Genomic DNA, 15309 nt, shown 5'->3' with positions numbered 1-15309 from the left:
CCTTTGCCCCATGAAGCCTATCTCCTCTCAACTCCCCACTTTAGTTGCTCTTAAAAACATCACTCATTGTTTTAGTCGTTCCATATTTCTTGTCCTGGTATTCCACGGTCTCATATTCATTTTATGACCACAGGAAGTCTCCCAGGACACAGAGACATTTAATTGTTGGCTTGTAACTTTGGTTGGCTAGGAATTAAAAACTGCTCTACCGTTTCGCCCATTTTAAGTGACCTAGTAGAAACACCAGCTAAATGACTGGTATGGAGTGTAAAGAATTTCTCTGTCTCAAACCATCAAATATCAGTTACTGAGCAATTGGGTGGGAAAAACAGACAATGTATTGTCAAAACCTCATCTTGCAGGTAAAATTCAAATGTCTTTGTTATAAACTACTTTATGTTGAAAAACACTCATATTTAGTTTGTTGTTGTAGGCAGAGGTTGCATTGCAAAGAGATGCACTGTATAAAGAACACAAACATGGTTTCCATTAGAGCTGTATGTTGTGGTTTTCTCTGTCAGTTAAAATATGTTTATGACACTGTACAGGTCATTCAAAGAGAAAACAGAGAAATGGCTCCACTCCGTTATAGGTGTGCTATACGGTACAGTTATTTCCAGATTATGTGGTTAGCAAAGACAATGCAACAAAAAAAAAAAAAACATACTGTATGTTTGTAGTCACACCTAAATTTTATCTTAAAAATTGAGATATGAAAGCTATTTGAGCACCTAGAAAAACAATGCAATTTGGTACTTGGGCTTGAAAGTTCATGTTTAAGTCAGGGTTGCATATCATAGTCTTCATTAACTTCAATTTGCTGACAAAGATTGAGGGATGACGTTAAAAACTACAGAGACAGCTAGGAAGTGAACCTTAACATTATTTAGATTTTAAATATAAATAATTTCTTATTTGGTCATCAATATTAGTAATTGCAGCACTTGCAGTAAAGTTTACCAATTTAATAACTGTGGAAAAGTAGCCTGTAAAACCTTTTTATTAAAAGCAGTGAGTCAAAACGTGGGTGTATCGCACATCTGCAAGTTAAAGCCAGTGCCTCATAAAAACATATTTGCCAGAATAATTCCTTTGAACAGCTTGTAAAAGCACATCTATAACTTCACTTTGGGTTAAATATATGACTATTTGACAAGAGATTACAAAATCCTTTATAAAAAGGTCTTGAGGTGAAATACAGCATGTCGGAAAAAAATTAGCAGATTTTTGGATCCAACAAAACTGCACAGCTTTAAAAAGTGTAAACCCTTAAAAAAGAATAGAATTGACTGCAAGTTTGTGTACATCTTTGCAATTTACTTTTTACAAACTAGAAAACCGCTCTTCATAGTTAATGAACAAAACCAGACCACACAATCTGGAGACTTAGACATTAGCAAACTTTGGAGATGTGGGAGGAGAGGACAGTGCAAATGATGAAAATAAAGTCCATATAACCAAAACAGACGTAAAAAGCCAAGTTCTTCCAGGGGTTGATGAATTGTAATGAAGGAAGAGGAACAGTTTTATGTATAAAATTATATTATGCTTGCAAAGTAAAAATGCATGCAGACGTATGTGCTACCCCCTTAACACAGAAGCATGTACATAAATACATATATGCAAACATTACGAGAGGGAGGACAGGACAATCCGCTTTAGTAACTTAATTGATGCTCATATGCAAATTTTCTGACAATAACTCAGTGTTTTGGGATTGATCCTGAGAACTTGTGGTTACCGTGATGTGAGATATAGATATATATATATATATATATATATATATATATATATATATATATATATATATATATATATATATATATATATATATATATATATACACACCACACACACACACACACACACACACACACACACACACACACACACACAAGCCCACCCTGTCTGCTATTCCATATAGATGAGCTGCAGTTGAGGCACCTCAGATCTTGCGTTTCTTCCACTCTGGTTCCTTGTCAGCTTCCTCATCCTCCTCTGATTCCTCTGCAAACACAGGCTCTGGCTGGGTCCTAAAGGGAAACAAAAAGGGGTTTTGATTTGACATTTCTTTTCGGACAACTGCAGATTAAACAAGACTATTATAATATTATAAATGTGGACAAATTATTTCTTCTACACAACTGAGGATAAGATAGGCTAGTTAGTAGTTAGACAGTAAAATGGTACAGAAGACTTTAACTCGGACAAAATTTAGACCTGCCTTTACAGGGCTGATCATTCTAGCCAAGCAAAGAGAGCTGTGGTAATGACACGATTAGCCTACTGCTTGAGAGAGCTCTGCAACCAGGCAAAAGTGGTGTACTTTATCAGAATGATCTACTATAATGTATATCACTAATATCATATGTTTAACTAGAGATTCTTTCCTTGCAGTATGTGAAACAATCTGTTTCATTTGGCTAACAACTTTGCTTCACGTTTACATAGCTGTCTGAGTGCGATAGCGATCTAAAGTCGTCCATTACTCTCCTTTCTGCAGTGTGAAGAGTGTACCTGTAAAACTCTTTAAACATTTATGTGTCACACCGGTAGGAAGAAACCCAAGTTACCATCACAATAGCATTAGCAGCACTCCCGATACTCATCTTACACTATCTACTAATGAGAGAAACCCAGAAATGAGAGAAGATGAGTAAGGAAAAGACAGTAAGGTGGACAGGGAGTGTGTAAATCATTTATTTATATTTTTTTTTACAACTGAAGATATGAGGGTTTCTTACTGTGTGTATGCCGGAGCAACCCAGTAAGGATTTTCTGAAGCTTCCTTGGCGTGACGTAGGATGGCTTGCCGTGGGTTACTGTCATCGGTTTTATCTAAAGCAATGTTCTTCACAATGAATGAAGACAGAGTGCCACCATGAGCTGCTACTCTTCCTCCACGACCTGTCAGGACACACGATTACTGGATTAGATACAGTTTAGACCTAGTACATAACAAACACCTCTTTTTAATGTTGCATGACAGAATTGTTCCAATGTTAAAAATGTGAAAACACTGCATGACACACTATTTTTCCATCTCACACAGACGCACACAATTTATTAATATAAATTGTCATATTAATATATTATGCCAATTTATTATTGACATACTATCACATTATGAGTTTTTTTATGACTTCTACTTTGGTAGAATTCTGTTTTGTACACGTATTGTGTTCTTGCTCCAGAAAGTAGTGTGTCTGTCAGACAGACAGACAGACAGAGACAGACAGACAGACAGACAGACAGACAGACAGACAGACAGACAGACAGACAGACAGACAGAGAGACAGACAGACAGACAGAGAGAGAGAGAGAGAGAGACACACACACACACACACACACACACACACACACACACACACACACACACACACACACACACACACACACACACACACACACACACACACACACACACACACACACACACAGCTGGACAGTGAAGTTGTTTGGGGGATTGAGAGGCACCTCTTTCTTTTGCTTGTAAGCATCCAGCCAACCACCAAACATTATCTTCCACTTATGCAAAGTTCATAAGTGCGAGACAAACACACAGGATAAACAATATAAAGACAGCCTGTCGTCTAAAAACCACTGGCCTGCTAGCAAGTAAGTAACCTTATTTTTATAAAACGGACCTATGTTTTCATTTTAAGACAATTCAATTTAAGTTTCTGTCTCTCTCTCAACCTGTAACTCTATATGTTTTCTTACATATATACACATGGATCCCTAATTCATTGTCATTTAGCTGAGCAGTGTTTTAATTGTCTAAATAGATTTCCACTACACAACTTTGACAGTAAGGTAAAACAAAGAAACACTGATATATTGAATAGTTCATATATCATATCATATATATCAAAAACTTAATTTGAATGCAAAACATTTTTTCATCAACCCTTTTAACATTTTTAAACTTTTTGTTTGTTCCAGGTCTAAAAAAAATTCAATCAAAGAAAAAAACATTTGCGCTGTATCGCACCAAGGAACCATTAGATTGTTGTAAGAACATTCATACTTAAGGAATTATTGAGTGAAACGGAAATAACAAGAAAACACAGCAGCAATGAGCCAGCTGGAATACAATGAAGCAGGAAATGTTGTCTGGCACCTTGGCTTATTGGAACTAAACTCAAACTGTATCCATGATCGTGCATAGGTGAGACCTTTGTAAACGTGTGTATTACACTAACAATACAAACAGATTGACTATGGGTTCCAGAGTAAGTTCACAATGCATCATTATGTCCCAGCAGTTAAGAAATATGAGACAAGAAATATGAGACAACAGCAGGCTACAATGAATCTTTGAGAGGCCAAGTGGGAGCAGTGCTGTTATAGCTCTTGACTTCAGCTGGATTGCATAATACTGAACACATGAACAACTGTGGATTTGTACATCTGCCTCAAACTGAATCATGTATTCATCCAGTTAAGAACATGACTTCTACTACACTTACAACGGTAGAACTGTTGCAGTACCTTGTTACTATAATCACATTCAAATGACAGTGTTTGTTGTGCATTTTTGCTCATTAGTTGTTTTTTCTCCTAGGGACACTTATTGTACACGCTATTGCATGCCTTTCTTATTACTCTTTTTTTATCTATTTTCTTCTTACTTTTTGTTTATTCTGTGAGTTAATGTTTTGCACTAACAAAAGCAAAAAATAAAAAGCACTTCACCTGGTCCAGACACAGGCGGCTCAGGTTTGTGGGATTTCTTTGGGTCAAGTCGGTCCTTCTCCAGCTGTTTTCGTGTACTCCGCTGCCGGGCCTCTCTGAACATGGGTAAGGCATGAGCTGGAGACACAGGGTAAACATGATAATCAAGTTGCTTAGGTAACTGCAAGATCACATAACACAGCCGCACAAATAAGCAGGCAGGGCACCTGGCAATATGTTCAGAGTTTCGTAGCTCATGCATACTGCTAGGTCGCTAAATGAAGGCAATATGCAAAGCTGAGATTTGGCAGAGTATTCATACAGAAAGTGCAGAAACACAATCTCACCCACTACTACAACTTGCAGAAGATTTGCAGCATTTACGCAAAAACACTCACACCTGTTGACCTTTCTGCCATTGTGCACACCACCATATTCATTATATCCCCCATGTTTAGATTCAGACAATCACTCTGCCACTCTTCACACTTTTGTGAACACTATCACAATAAAGGCCCCCAGCACTTAAATCCATGAGAGTGTGAGTGAACGTGTGCATGAGTATGTGTGTGTGTGTGTGTGTGTGTGTGTGTGTGTGTGTGTGTGTGTGTGAGATTGTGAGAGAGAGAGCATTTGTGCTTGTGTAAAGTGAGTGTATGCTCTGCTCTTATTCACAGGGGTTACAAAGAGACACTTTAGTAAAGGGCTAGATAAAGTGATTTTCCATTCAGGAGCCCTGTCCCTGTTCAGTGTTAATTCTTCTCCTCCACGCTACATTAAGCAAAAAGGTTACTGTTAACAGATTCCCTCGCGTTTCTCAATGGGCCATCACTTGCTTCCTGTCCCCTCTAATTTTCCAGTGCCAGGGCATCAAGTGCGTCACTCGCTGCTTGCGGCAATCAAATGCCTGTCTATTTCACACCCTGTTGGCATGGCAATGAAATCACATGATGTATCTGAAGTGGCTGCAGTAGCCCAAACAATAAATGGCGTCTGAATTGGGTCTTAGCAGCCAATCAGGGGCGACGATTCGGGAACTGTTCCATTCGTGTAGGTAGATGATCTTAGTCTTTGGGCAAAGGAGTGTGAGGCACGCACAAAAGAGATGACAGCCTCGTGTGTTGGTGATATGACAGGATGACAGGTGGGGGGTTAGTTAGTGTGTGTGACGTGTGGACTAGCAGGAGATCACGCCAGTAGAGGTGGGAGAGGCAGCTGTCCCTAGCGTGATCCGGCGTGACTGCAGACCACATGGTCGCCACGTGGCACAGTGTCCTGCGGCTGGCGATCCACTCATCCACACCCTGCTCCATCAGCTAATGGGCCCGTGAAAGCCGGGTAACACTATCATTCCTCGCAACGCTTCGGGTATGAGATAGAGTGTGTTTGAATGTTTCTGCATGTTGGAGAAAGAATGTAAACGAGGATTTGTATGTTTGTCCTTTACATCTGAGAAGGCTGCTCAGAATATGGTCTACTTGTCACATGATGGCCGCCATTATTTTGGTGATGTTTCTCTCTTGTTGTTGTAACACAATGTGCCTTATCATGTGAAGAGCAGATGGGTTAGTGGCTCAAGGTGGACTAAACTCTTGGAGGGCTTTGAGAAAAGGCACTTCACTTTAATTACTTTAGTAATTGCTTACTGATGAAAAGTCGATGCACGGCAAGAGAGCTGGAAATTAAGTTAACGTTTATTAACTGGCGAATTGTATTATTCTTAGAAGATATGGATGAAACAGACCGTGAGTGTGTTCGAACAGGCATAAAAGAACTTACGTGTGATGATGTAATCTTGTGTAAGCGTCTCTGCTTGTCTCTCTTTCCGCTGACTCTTCACTACGCACAGCTTAGCACCTCTGGAAAAGAGCCAGTTGGTTACAAATGCGGCTATTTAAATGTGTCATATCACGTAACATATAATTTTTATTTACCTGAAGACACTTAAACCAACAATGAATTTATCGCACTAATAATTCTTTGCAGCACCTGGCTAATATTGCTTACGCCATGGTGCCACAGAGCTGTTGTCCAAAAAACATTAAAAAAAACAAAAACATAAAAGAGTCATAGTGATTGAGTGTTTCTACATATACAGAAAACAAATTATTCAATTATGGTATTTGGTTTGCTTATGTTTACACAGTGTTGATTGCAGTGAACACATACGTTATCTATTGCAACAGTGTGGCTCATACATGTGTTTTTAATAGTTTTTGTTCAACAATTGAATTCTATGGCATAGCGGCAAGATATTCAGGCAGTGGCTACACAGAAAATAACTGTTCGGATAAATTAATCACTGGTTTTAGACTTTTAATGTGAATTGTTAATAAAAAGGTCTTATTTCTAAAAAGGTCTAAACTGAACATACCTGTGGCTTTTAACAGGGTCATAGTAGACCTTGGACAGTCCATTCCCAGTTCCCACCATTATCTGGTTAAGTTTTGGGTGCCACAGGCAGCGTACGACGCTCTGGAATAGAAAGACAGAAACAGCAAGATATAGTTAAGTGTTTTTTGTACAGTAACTGAAGATGTTGCATGTGAGGAAAGGAGGTCATGCTTTAAGACAGCTGCCCACAGCAGGTTGTGAAATTATTTCTCTACTGTGTTTCAGATTTGCAAGGATGTTTCTGCTTCTCGGCACAAAAGGTAACAATCATAATTTATTGTCTGAAGTGAGTTTGTGACCCAGGTTGGTTGTGGTACAGTGGGGCTCAGTCCCAGCGTGCTCTGCTGCTCTAGTTGACTATATTTGGATGTTGGGATGAGGGCTGGATCCTTCAGTCTGTGTGTGACAGATGGCCCAGTGCCAATACGCAAATGTGACCACATTTATCCAGAGGTGTGTGTGTGTGTGTGTGTGTAAGAAAGAGAGATAGAGAGAGAGCAAAAGAGGGGCAGAGAGAGAAATCTACATAGTTGTTGGACAGTGATGAAGACCCTCTGTTCATTCTGAGATATGCGAGCTACAGTAGAGAGCTACACTTCCTGCAGTAGTGCCTCTTTTCCTCACACACATTACAAACTCCTTTGACGACTTGTGTTTAAGAGTGTCATGTATGCATGTCCAGTAGTTGTACAGAATTTTTGAGAGAGTGAGTGTTTGTCTTTATGTGGAACAGAGTAGGCAATCTGGGGGGCAGGGGTCTAGTACAGGGGCATCGGATGGGGGGTGGGTAGGACTACGACTGGGATGTCCAGATTCTGTGACAGTAAAAGCTGCTTAGCGCCCAGCTGTTCAGCTTCCCATTAGGATAGCATGGGAAGGACGGACACACACACACACACACACACACACACACACACACACACACACACACACACACACACACACACACACACACACACACACACACACACACACACACACACACACACACACACACACACACACACACAGAAAATGTAGGCATGGCTAGTTGGTTTTACTTCAATATAACAATTAAAACTATAGAATATGACATCAAGTAATCATATAAAACATTAGATATTACAAATTTTCTATATAAAATTCTCTCACCATGTCAATAAATGTACTTATAATCATGTTCCATCCTTTTTACACAAGTATGCAATACAACTGAGAATTTGTGCCTGTAGAAGTGAAAATTGCTCACAATCTGCTTAAATTGTACACAAACCTCATACAAGCATACAGTATCTACACTATCAGGCCAACAGCTTGGGGGTGTGTATGGGCCAGATGAGGGTTAATCTGCTCAACTAGATCATGAGCCGGCTGTAACTGGGAGAAGATCTGGAAAATGCTTTAAACCGGATGTCCCTAACATGGGACTTAGATATTCCATTCATACAATGGTACATAGATGACATGTATAAATAATTCCAATAAATTACTCCGACCTAATAAGCACATACAAAAATTGGTAATTTTAACAAATAATTCAGAACTGTGAAAATCATCTTATTTGTCCTGAGATAGATGCTGTTCCCATACAATGCTCAACACTGATAAAAACATGTATCAACATTTCTGCATCATGAACAATTGAAGTCTACCCACTGTGGATGTGCTTCAGTGTTCCTACATACAGTGAGGAAAATAAGTATTTGAACACCCTGCTATTTTGCAAGTTCTCCCACTTGGAAATCATGGAGGGGTCTGAAATTGTCATCGTAGGTGCATGTCCACTGTGAGAGACATAATCTAAAAAAAAAATATCCTGAAATCACAATGTATGATTTTTTTAACTATTTATTGGTATGATACAGCTGCAAATAAGTATTTGAACACCTGTCTATCAGCTAGAATTCTGACCCTCAAAGACCTGTTAGTCTGCCTTTAAAATGTCCACCTCCACTCCATTTATTATCCTAAATTAGATGCACCTGTTTGAGGTCGTTAGCTGCATAAAGACACCTGTCCACCCCATACAATCAGTAAGAATCCAACTACTAACATGGCCAGGACCAAAGAGCTGTCCAAAGACACTAGAGACAAAATTGTACACCTCCACAAGGCTGGAAAGGGCTACGGGGAAATTGCCAAGCAGCTTGGTGAAAAAAGGTCCACTGTTGGAGCAATCATTAGAAAATGGAAGAAGCTAAAAATGACTGTCAATCTCCCTCGGACTGGGGCTCCATGCAAGATCTCACCTCGTGGGATCTCAATGATCCTAAGAAAGGTGAGAAATCAGCCCAGGACTACACGGGAGGAGCTGGTCAATGACCTGAAAAGAGCTGGGACCACCGTTTCCAAGGTTACTGTTGGTAATACACTAAGACGTCATGGTTTGAAATCATGCATGGCACGGAAGGTTCCCCTGCTTAAACCAGCACATGTCAAGGCCCGTCTTAAGTTTGCCAATGACCATTTGGATGATCCAGAGGAGTCATGGGAGAAAGTCATGTGGTCAGATGAGACCAAAATAGAACTTTTTGGTCATAATTCCACTAACCGTGTTTGGAGGAAGAAGAATGATGAGTACCATCCCAAGAACACCATCCCTACTGTGAAGCATGGGGGTGGTAGCATCATGCTTTGGGGGTGTTTTTCTGCACATGGGACAGGGCGACTGCACTGTATTAAGGAGAGGATGACCGGGGCCATGTATTGCGAGATTTTGGGGAACAACCTCCTTCCCTCAGAGCATTGAAGATGGGTCGAGGCTGTGTCGTCCAACATGACAATGACCCAAAGCACACAGCCAGGATAACCAAGTGGCTCTGTAAGAAGCATATCAAGGTTCTGGCGTGGCCTAGCCAGTCTCCAGACCTAAACCCAATAGAGAAACTTTGGAGGGAGCTCAAACTCCGTGTTTCTCAGCGACAGCCCAGAAACCTGACTGATATAGAGAAGATCTGTGTGGAGGAGTGGGCCAAAATCCCTGCAGTGTGTGTAAACCTGGTGAAAAACTACAGGAAACGTTTGACCTCTGTAAATGCAAACAAAGGCTACTGTACCAAATATTAACATTGATTTTCTCAGGTGTTCAAATACTTATTTGCAGCTGTATCATACAAATAAATAGTTAAAAAAATCATACATTGTGATTTCTGGATTTTTATTTTTTAGATTAGGTCTCTCACAGTGGACCTGCACCTACGATGACAATTTCAGACCCCTCCATGATTTCTAAGTGGGAGAACTTGCAAAATAGCAGGGTGTTCAAATACTTATTTTCCTCACTGTATGAGTGAAGGCAGAGACGACAGTTAGGATTTTGTTACTGTCAAAGCTTGAGGAATTCACCCAATACACAGTATGGCAACACAACATAGCGCGACCCAAATCCGGCAGTAAAACTAAAAACAACACAGCCAGGTAACTACAGCCCAGCCAAGCTCAGAAAACAACCTCTTCAGCCCCAAACAAATCATTCTGTCAGCAGTGAAACAAGACAAACAGAGAGAGCAGAGCAGCCTAAAACAGAACAGTTCATTGGGGCCCACCCCAGCTGGATCCACTGAGAAGCCCAGAGCCAAGCATAGCTCAGTCCAGTCCAACAGTAAAACTGCTTTCCAGATATTCAGAGCAGCGTGTTTATACTCTAGGAACCCCTGTTTACGCTTCATGTCCACAAAATTACATCACATCATGAAGGAGGAAACTTTAATCAGTCAGTTCTTCAGTAGCAGCCTTCTATGTCCCGTCAGATTAAAATATCAAAGGCTGATTCTCCATTAATAAGACAACAGCGACTTGCCCAAATGTACACTGATTATGAAATAAAGTTATGCGGCACTAATAGGACACAACAGTTACAGCTGTGTTCCTTGTTTAGTTGCTGGTGAGTGGATCCAAATGTGCAGATCCAAATCTGACTGACTTGGCTACACACAGGCCAACTGAATGCAGTAGAAGAACTCTAGACCTAACACCTCAGCTACACACTGAGTGGGCACATGTCTGAGAAGTCTGTAATTAGTGTGAACTGCCTTACTGGAACAACTGGCTTTTACATAATGCAAGATTTACGATTTACGATGTAAGATGCCACAAGAAAGAACAGAGTTAAGGCCTCCCTCATACCTTTCAAGCTTGGCTGCTCTTACTGAGGATGAAAGACCGACCATTCGTATCAAAGGCTCATCAAGCATGACATGGTAGGTGTAGCATGGGCAAATAGCAACTGGTGATCAGACCATTACTCAACACTAATAGAAGAAAATAAGAACAACCCAAGGTTTCTTTTCAGCACTGTAGCCAGGCTGACAGATAGCCACAGCTCTACTGAGCCATCTTCTCCTGCAGCTCTGAATAGTGATGACTTCATGACCTTCTTTAATGATAAAATTATAACAATTAGAGATAAAATGTATCACCTTTCGCCCTCAACTTCTAACAGCTCACCATTGGGCACAGGAGGACTGGAGAGAACGATAAGACCTAATACATACTTAAGCTGCTTTTATCCTAAGGACCTTCAACAATTAATGTTAAAGGTCTCTTCAGCCAAGCCAACTACCTGTCTCTTAGACCCTATTCCAACGAGGATACTTAAAGAAGCACTACCTGTGGTCAACACCACAATACTAAACACGATCAATTTGTCTTTATTAACAGGTCATGTACCGCAGTAATTTAAAATAGCTGTGATAAAACCTATTCTGAAAAAAATCTACCCTCGATCCTGAAGTCTTAGCCAACTATAGATCTATATCTAACCTTCCCTTTCTCTCCAAAATCCTTGAGAAGGTAGTCGCTAACCAACTATGTGACTTTCTACATAGGAACAATCTATTTGAAGACTTCCAGTCAGGATTTAGAATGCATCATAGCACAGAGACGGCAGTGGTGAAAATTACTAATGACATTCTAACTGCTGCTGACAAAGGACTTGTCTCCATACTTGTTACTCCATACTTAGTGCTGCATTCGACACTTTTGACCATATCATCCTGTTACAGAGACTGGAACACTTAGTTGGCATTAAAGGAATCGCAGTAAGCTGGTTTAAGTCCTATTTCTCTGAGCAATCCCAATTTGTTAACGATAAACCCTCCAAGTACGCTAAAGTTAGCCATGGCGTTCCTCAAGGCTCAGTGCTTGGACCAATTATATTTTCCTTATATATGCTTCCTCTAGGTAATATTATTAGGAAACACTCAATTAACTTTCACTGTTACGCAGACGACACACAATTATATCTTTCAATTAAGCCAGACGAAAGTGGTCAGTTAGCTAAACTTCAAGCGTGTATTAAAGATATAAAATCCTGGATGACCCACAATTTCCTAATGTTAAACTCAAACAAAACTGAAGTTATTGTGATGGGACCAAAGCACCTCTGAACTTCATTATCTAAAGATATAGCTACTCTGGATGGTATTGCCCTGGCCTCCAGCACTATGGTCAGAAATTTAGGAGTTATTTTTGATCAGGATATCAACAAACAAACCTCAAGAACAGCCTTTTTCCATCTTCGTAACATTGCCAAAATTAGGAATATCCCATCTCAAAACGATGCTGAAAAACTAGTCCATGCATTCGTTACTTCTAGGCTAGACTACTGCAATTCCTTACTATCAGGTTGATCAAATAAGTCCCTAAAGACTGTCCAGCTGATCCAGAATGCTGCAGCGCGTGTTCTGACGAGAACTAAGAGAAGAGATCATATTTCTCCTGTATTGGCTTCCCTGCACTGGCTTCCTGTGAAATCTAGGATCGTATTTAAAATCCTCCTCCTGACCTACAAAGCTCTAAATGGTCAAGCACCATCATACCTAGAAGAGCTCCTAGTACCTTATTTTCCTATTAGAGCACTACGCTCCCAGAATGCAGAGCTACTTGTGGTTCCTACAGTCTCAAAAAGTAGACTGGAGGCCAGAGCCTTCAGCTATCAGGCTCCGCTACTGTGGAACAAGCTCCCAATTTGGGTTCGAGGGGCAGACACCGTCACCACATTTAAGAGTAAACTGAAAATGCTCCGCTTTGATAAAGCTTATAGTTAAGGAGTGAGGAGTTGCAGCGTCCGCCTAACCGGCCCATCTGCTTCTCTTCGTAGTCATCAGTTTTATTTATCATATAATCAATAATATAGCGAGAGTAGAGGGAGGCGGGCCAGTACAGCCCGATCCGGCAGGGGAGAGTTCAAGCCCGATCCGGCACCTCTCTCTAAGCTAACCTGCCTCTCTTAGTTATGCCATTATAATTCTAGACTACTGGGGAAGTTCCTTCCTTCCTACGACACACTGAGCTGCGCTCTCATCTCAGTTTTCACTTGTTTCCTTTTGTATGCATCCTGTCCCCGAAATGCTTGCTACTAACCTAGCTCTGGGGAGTTTACTCCCCGGAGTCCTTACGTTTCTTCTCTGCAATTCCCGGCCGCGTCCTGCTGCGTCCGCCGCATCTGCCGCATCCACCCATGCTCTGCAGCGCCACGTTACATCCTGCAACGCCCTGCTGTGATGTTCATACGCACAGAGTAGTCAGGATCCGGTATAGGAGACTGTACTACTCAGTATGACACGATGTGCCCTGCTATGACATGAACTTCCACGATGACCTTCGAAGTCACTGTTCCATTATCTTTAATGTGACTATTATTTGCCACTGTTCATCACACCCCCAACCGGCCCCGTCAGACACCGCCTATCAAGAGTCTGGGTCTGCCGAGGTTTCTTCCTAAAAAGGGAGTTTTTCCTCGTCACTGTCGCAATAGCCACTGCTAATGCTTGCTCTTGAGGTAATTACTGTAATTGTTGGGGTTTCGGAATTTATAGAGTGTGGTCTAGACCTACTCTATCTGTAAAGTGTCTCGAGATAAGTCTTGTTATGATTTGATACTATAAATAAAATTGAATTGATCCCAAAATAGTTCTCCTTATACAAAAATCTCATTCCATGCCGAGAAACATCATAAAATACACAGTAGGGCTAATCAATGATTCTTTAGCTGCAACTGCAGGAATTTGTTCTTCAGGAACAAATATTTAACTAATTATTCAGATCATTTACAAACCCCAATTCCAATTAAGTTGGGACGGTGTGTAAAATGTAAATAAAAACAATGCAAATACAATGATTTGCAAATCCTTTTCAACCTACTGCATGTTCAATTGAATACACTACAAAGACAATATATTTAATGTTCAAACTGATCAACTTTGTTGTTTTTTTTGCAAATATTCACTCATTTTGAATTTAAAAAAAGCCAGCATCTGTGATGGTATGGGGGGCGTAGTGCCCATGGCATGGGTAACTTGCACATACAGTATGTGAAGGCACCATTAATGCTGCAAGGTACATACAGGTTTTGGAGCAACATATGCTGCCATCCAAGCAATGTCTTTTTCAGAAACGTCCCTGCTAATTTCAGCAAGACAATACTAAGCCACATCCGCACGTGTTACAACAGCCTAGCTTCGTAGTAAAAGAGTGCGGGTACTAGACTGGCCTGCCTGCAGTCAGTTGAAAACGTGTGGCGCATTATGAAGCACAAAATACGTCGTACATCAAGCAAGAAAGGGAAAGAATTCTACATACAAAGCTAAACAATTAGTGTCCTCAGTTCCCAAACGCTTATTGAATGATGTTTAAAGAAAAGGTGATTAGATTTTGGAACGTGTTACAGGCATCACATTCAAAATGAGTGAATATTTGCAAAAGAACAATAAAGTTGAACATTAAATATCTTGTCTTTGTAGTGTATTCAATTGAATATAGGTTGAAAAGGATTTGCAAATCATTGCATTTTGTTTTTATTTACGTTTTACACAACGTCCCAACTTCATCGGAATTAGAGTTTGTAGAATCTTACACCTGTAAGTCAAACCAATATCAGATTTCAAAATGTACCAAGCATAAGCTTATCATATTAAGGATGCTCTGATGCCACTTTTTACTCTCCCAATACTAATTCCTATACAGATACTCAGGATTTAGATGTTTTACTGAGTACAGATCCAAAGCCAGGGCTCTTTTTTCTTTTTCAGCACAAAGTGATACATGCACACATTTACAGAATGTGCATGAGGGCTGCAGGTTTAAGTTCCATTTGAAATCCAGCCAGAAGCTCAGTGTTTTGATACTCAGCATGGTCTCACCTGGTTTCTGCCCATTTTGATAGACTAAGATAAGCTTAAGAGTGTCGAAGTATTTACCAAATGAGCCTAAAACAGCCTCCGCTCCCAAGCGTACCCCAGAATCCAGGTCTGGGGTTAT

General features: G+C 40.5%; 1 protein-coding gene across 2 annotated transcripts in view; it reads right to left on the bottom strand.

Moving 5' to 3' along the window:
• LOC120545005 (WD repeat-containing protein 70) overlaps window positions 1-15309 on the bottom strand; it is a 62027-nt gene that overhangs the window by 12316 nt on the left and 34402 nt on the right. The window contains exons 14-18 of one of the 2 annotated variants that reach the window (XM_039778931.1): window positions 7052-7152; window positions 6457-6536; window positions 4699-4815; window positions 2745-2907; window positions 1904-2033 (exon numbers count right to left, since the gene is read on the bottom strand). In XM_039778931.1, coding sequence (XP_039634865.1) covers window positions 1946-2033; window positions 2745-2907; window positions 4699-4815; window positions 6457-6536; window positions 7052-7152 — 549 coding nt within the window. In that variant the 3' untranslated portion in view covers window positions 1904-1945. Of the gene's footprint in view, window positions 1-1848; window positions 2034-2744; window positions 2908-4698; window positions 4816-6456; window positions 6537-7051; window positions 7153-15309 lie in introns of those variants that run through there. The other variant, XM_039778930.1, reaches the window with a different exon arrangement.

Source organism: Perca fluviatilis, chromosome 17 (assembly GCF_010015445.1).
Source record: "Perca fluviatilis chromosome 17, GENO_Pfluv_1.0, whole genome shotgun sequence".
NCBI classification, from domain to species: Eukaryota; Metazoa; Chordata; class Actinopteri; order Perciformes; family Percidae; genus Perca; species Perca fluviatilis.
Note: the sequence above shows the minus strand (reverse complement) of the source record. Positions and strands in the feature narration are given on the sequence as shown.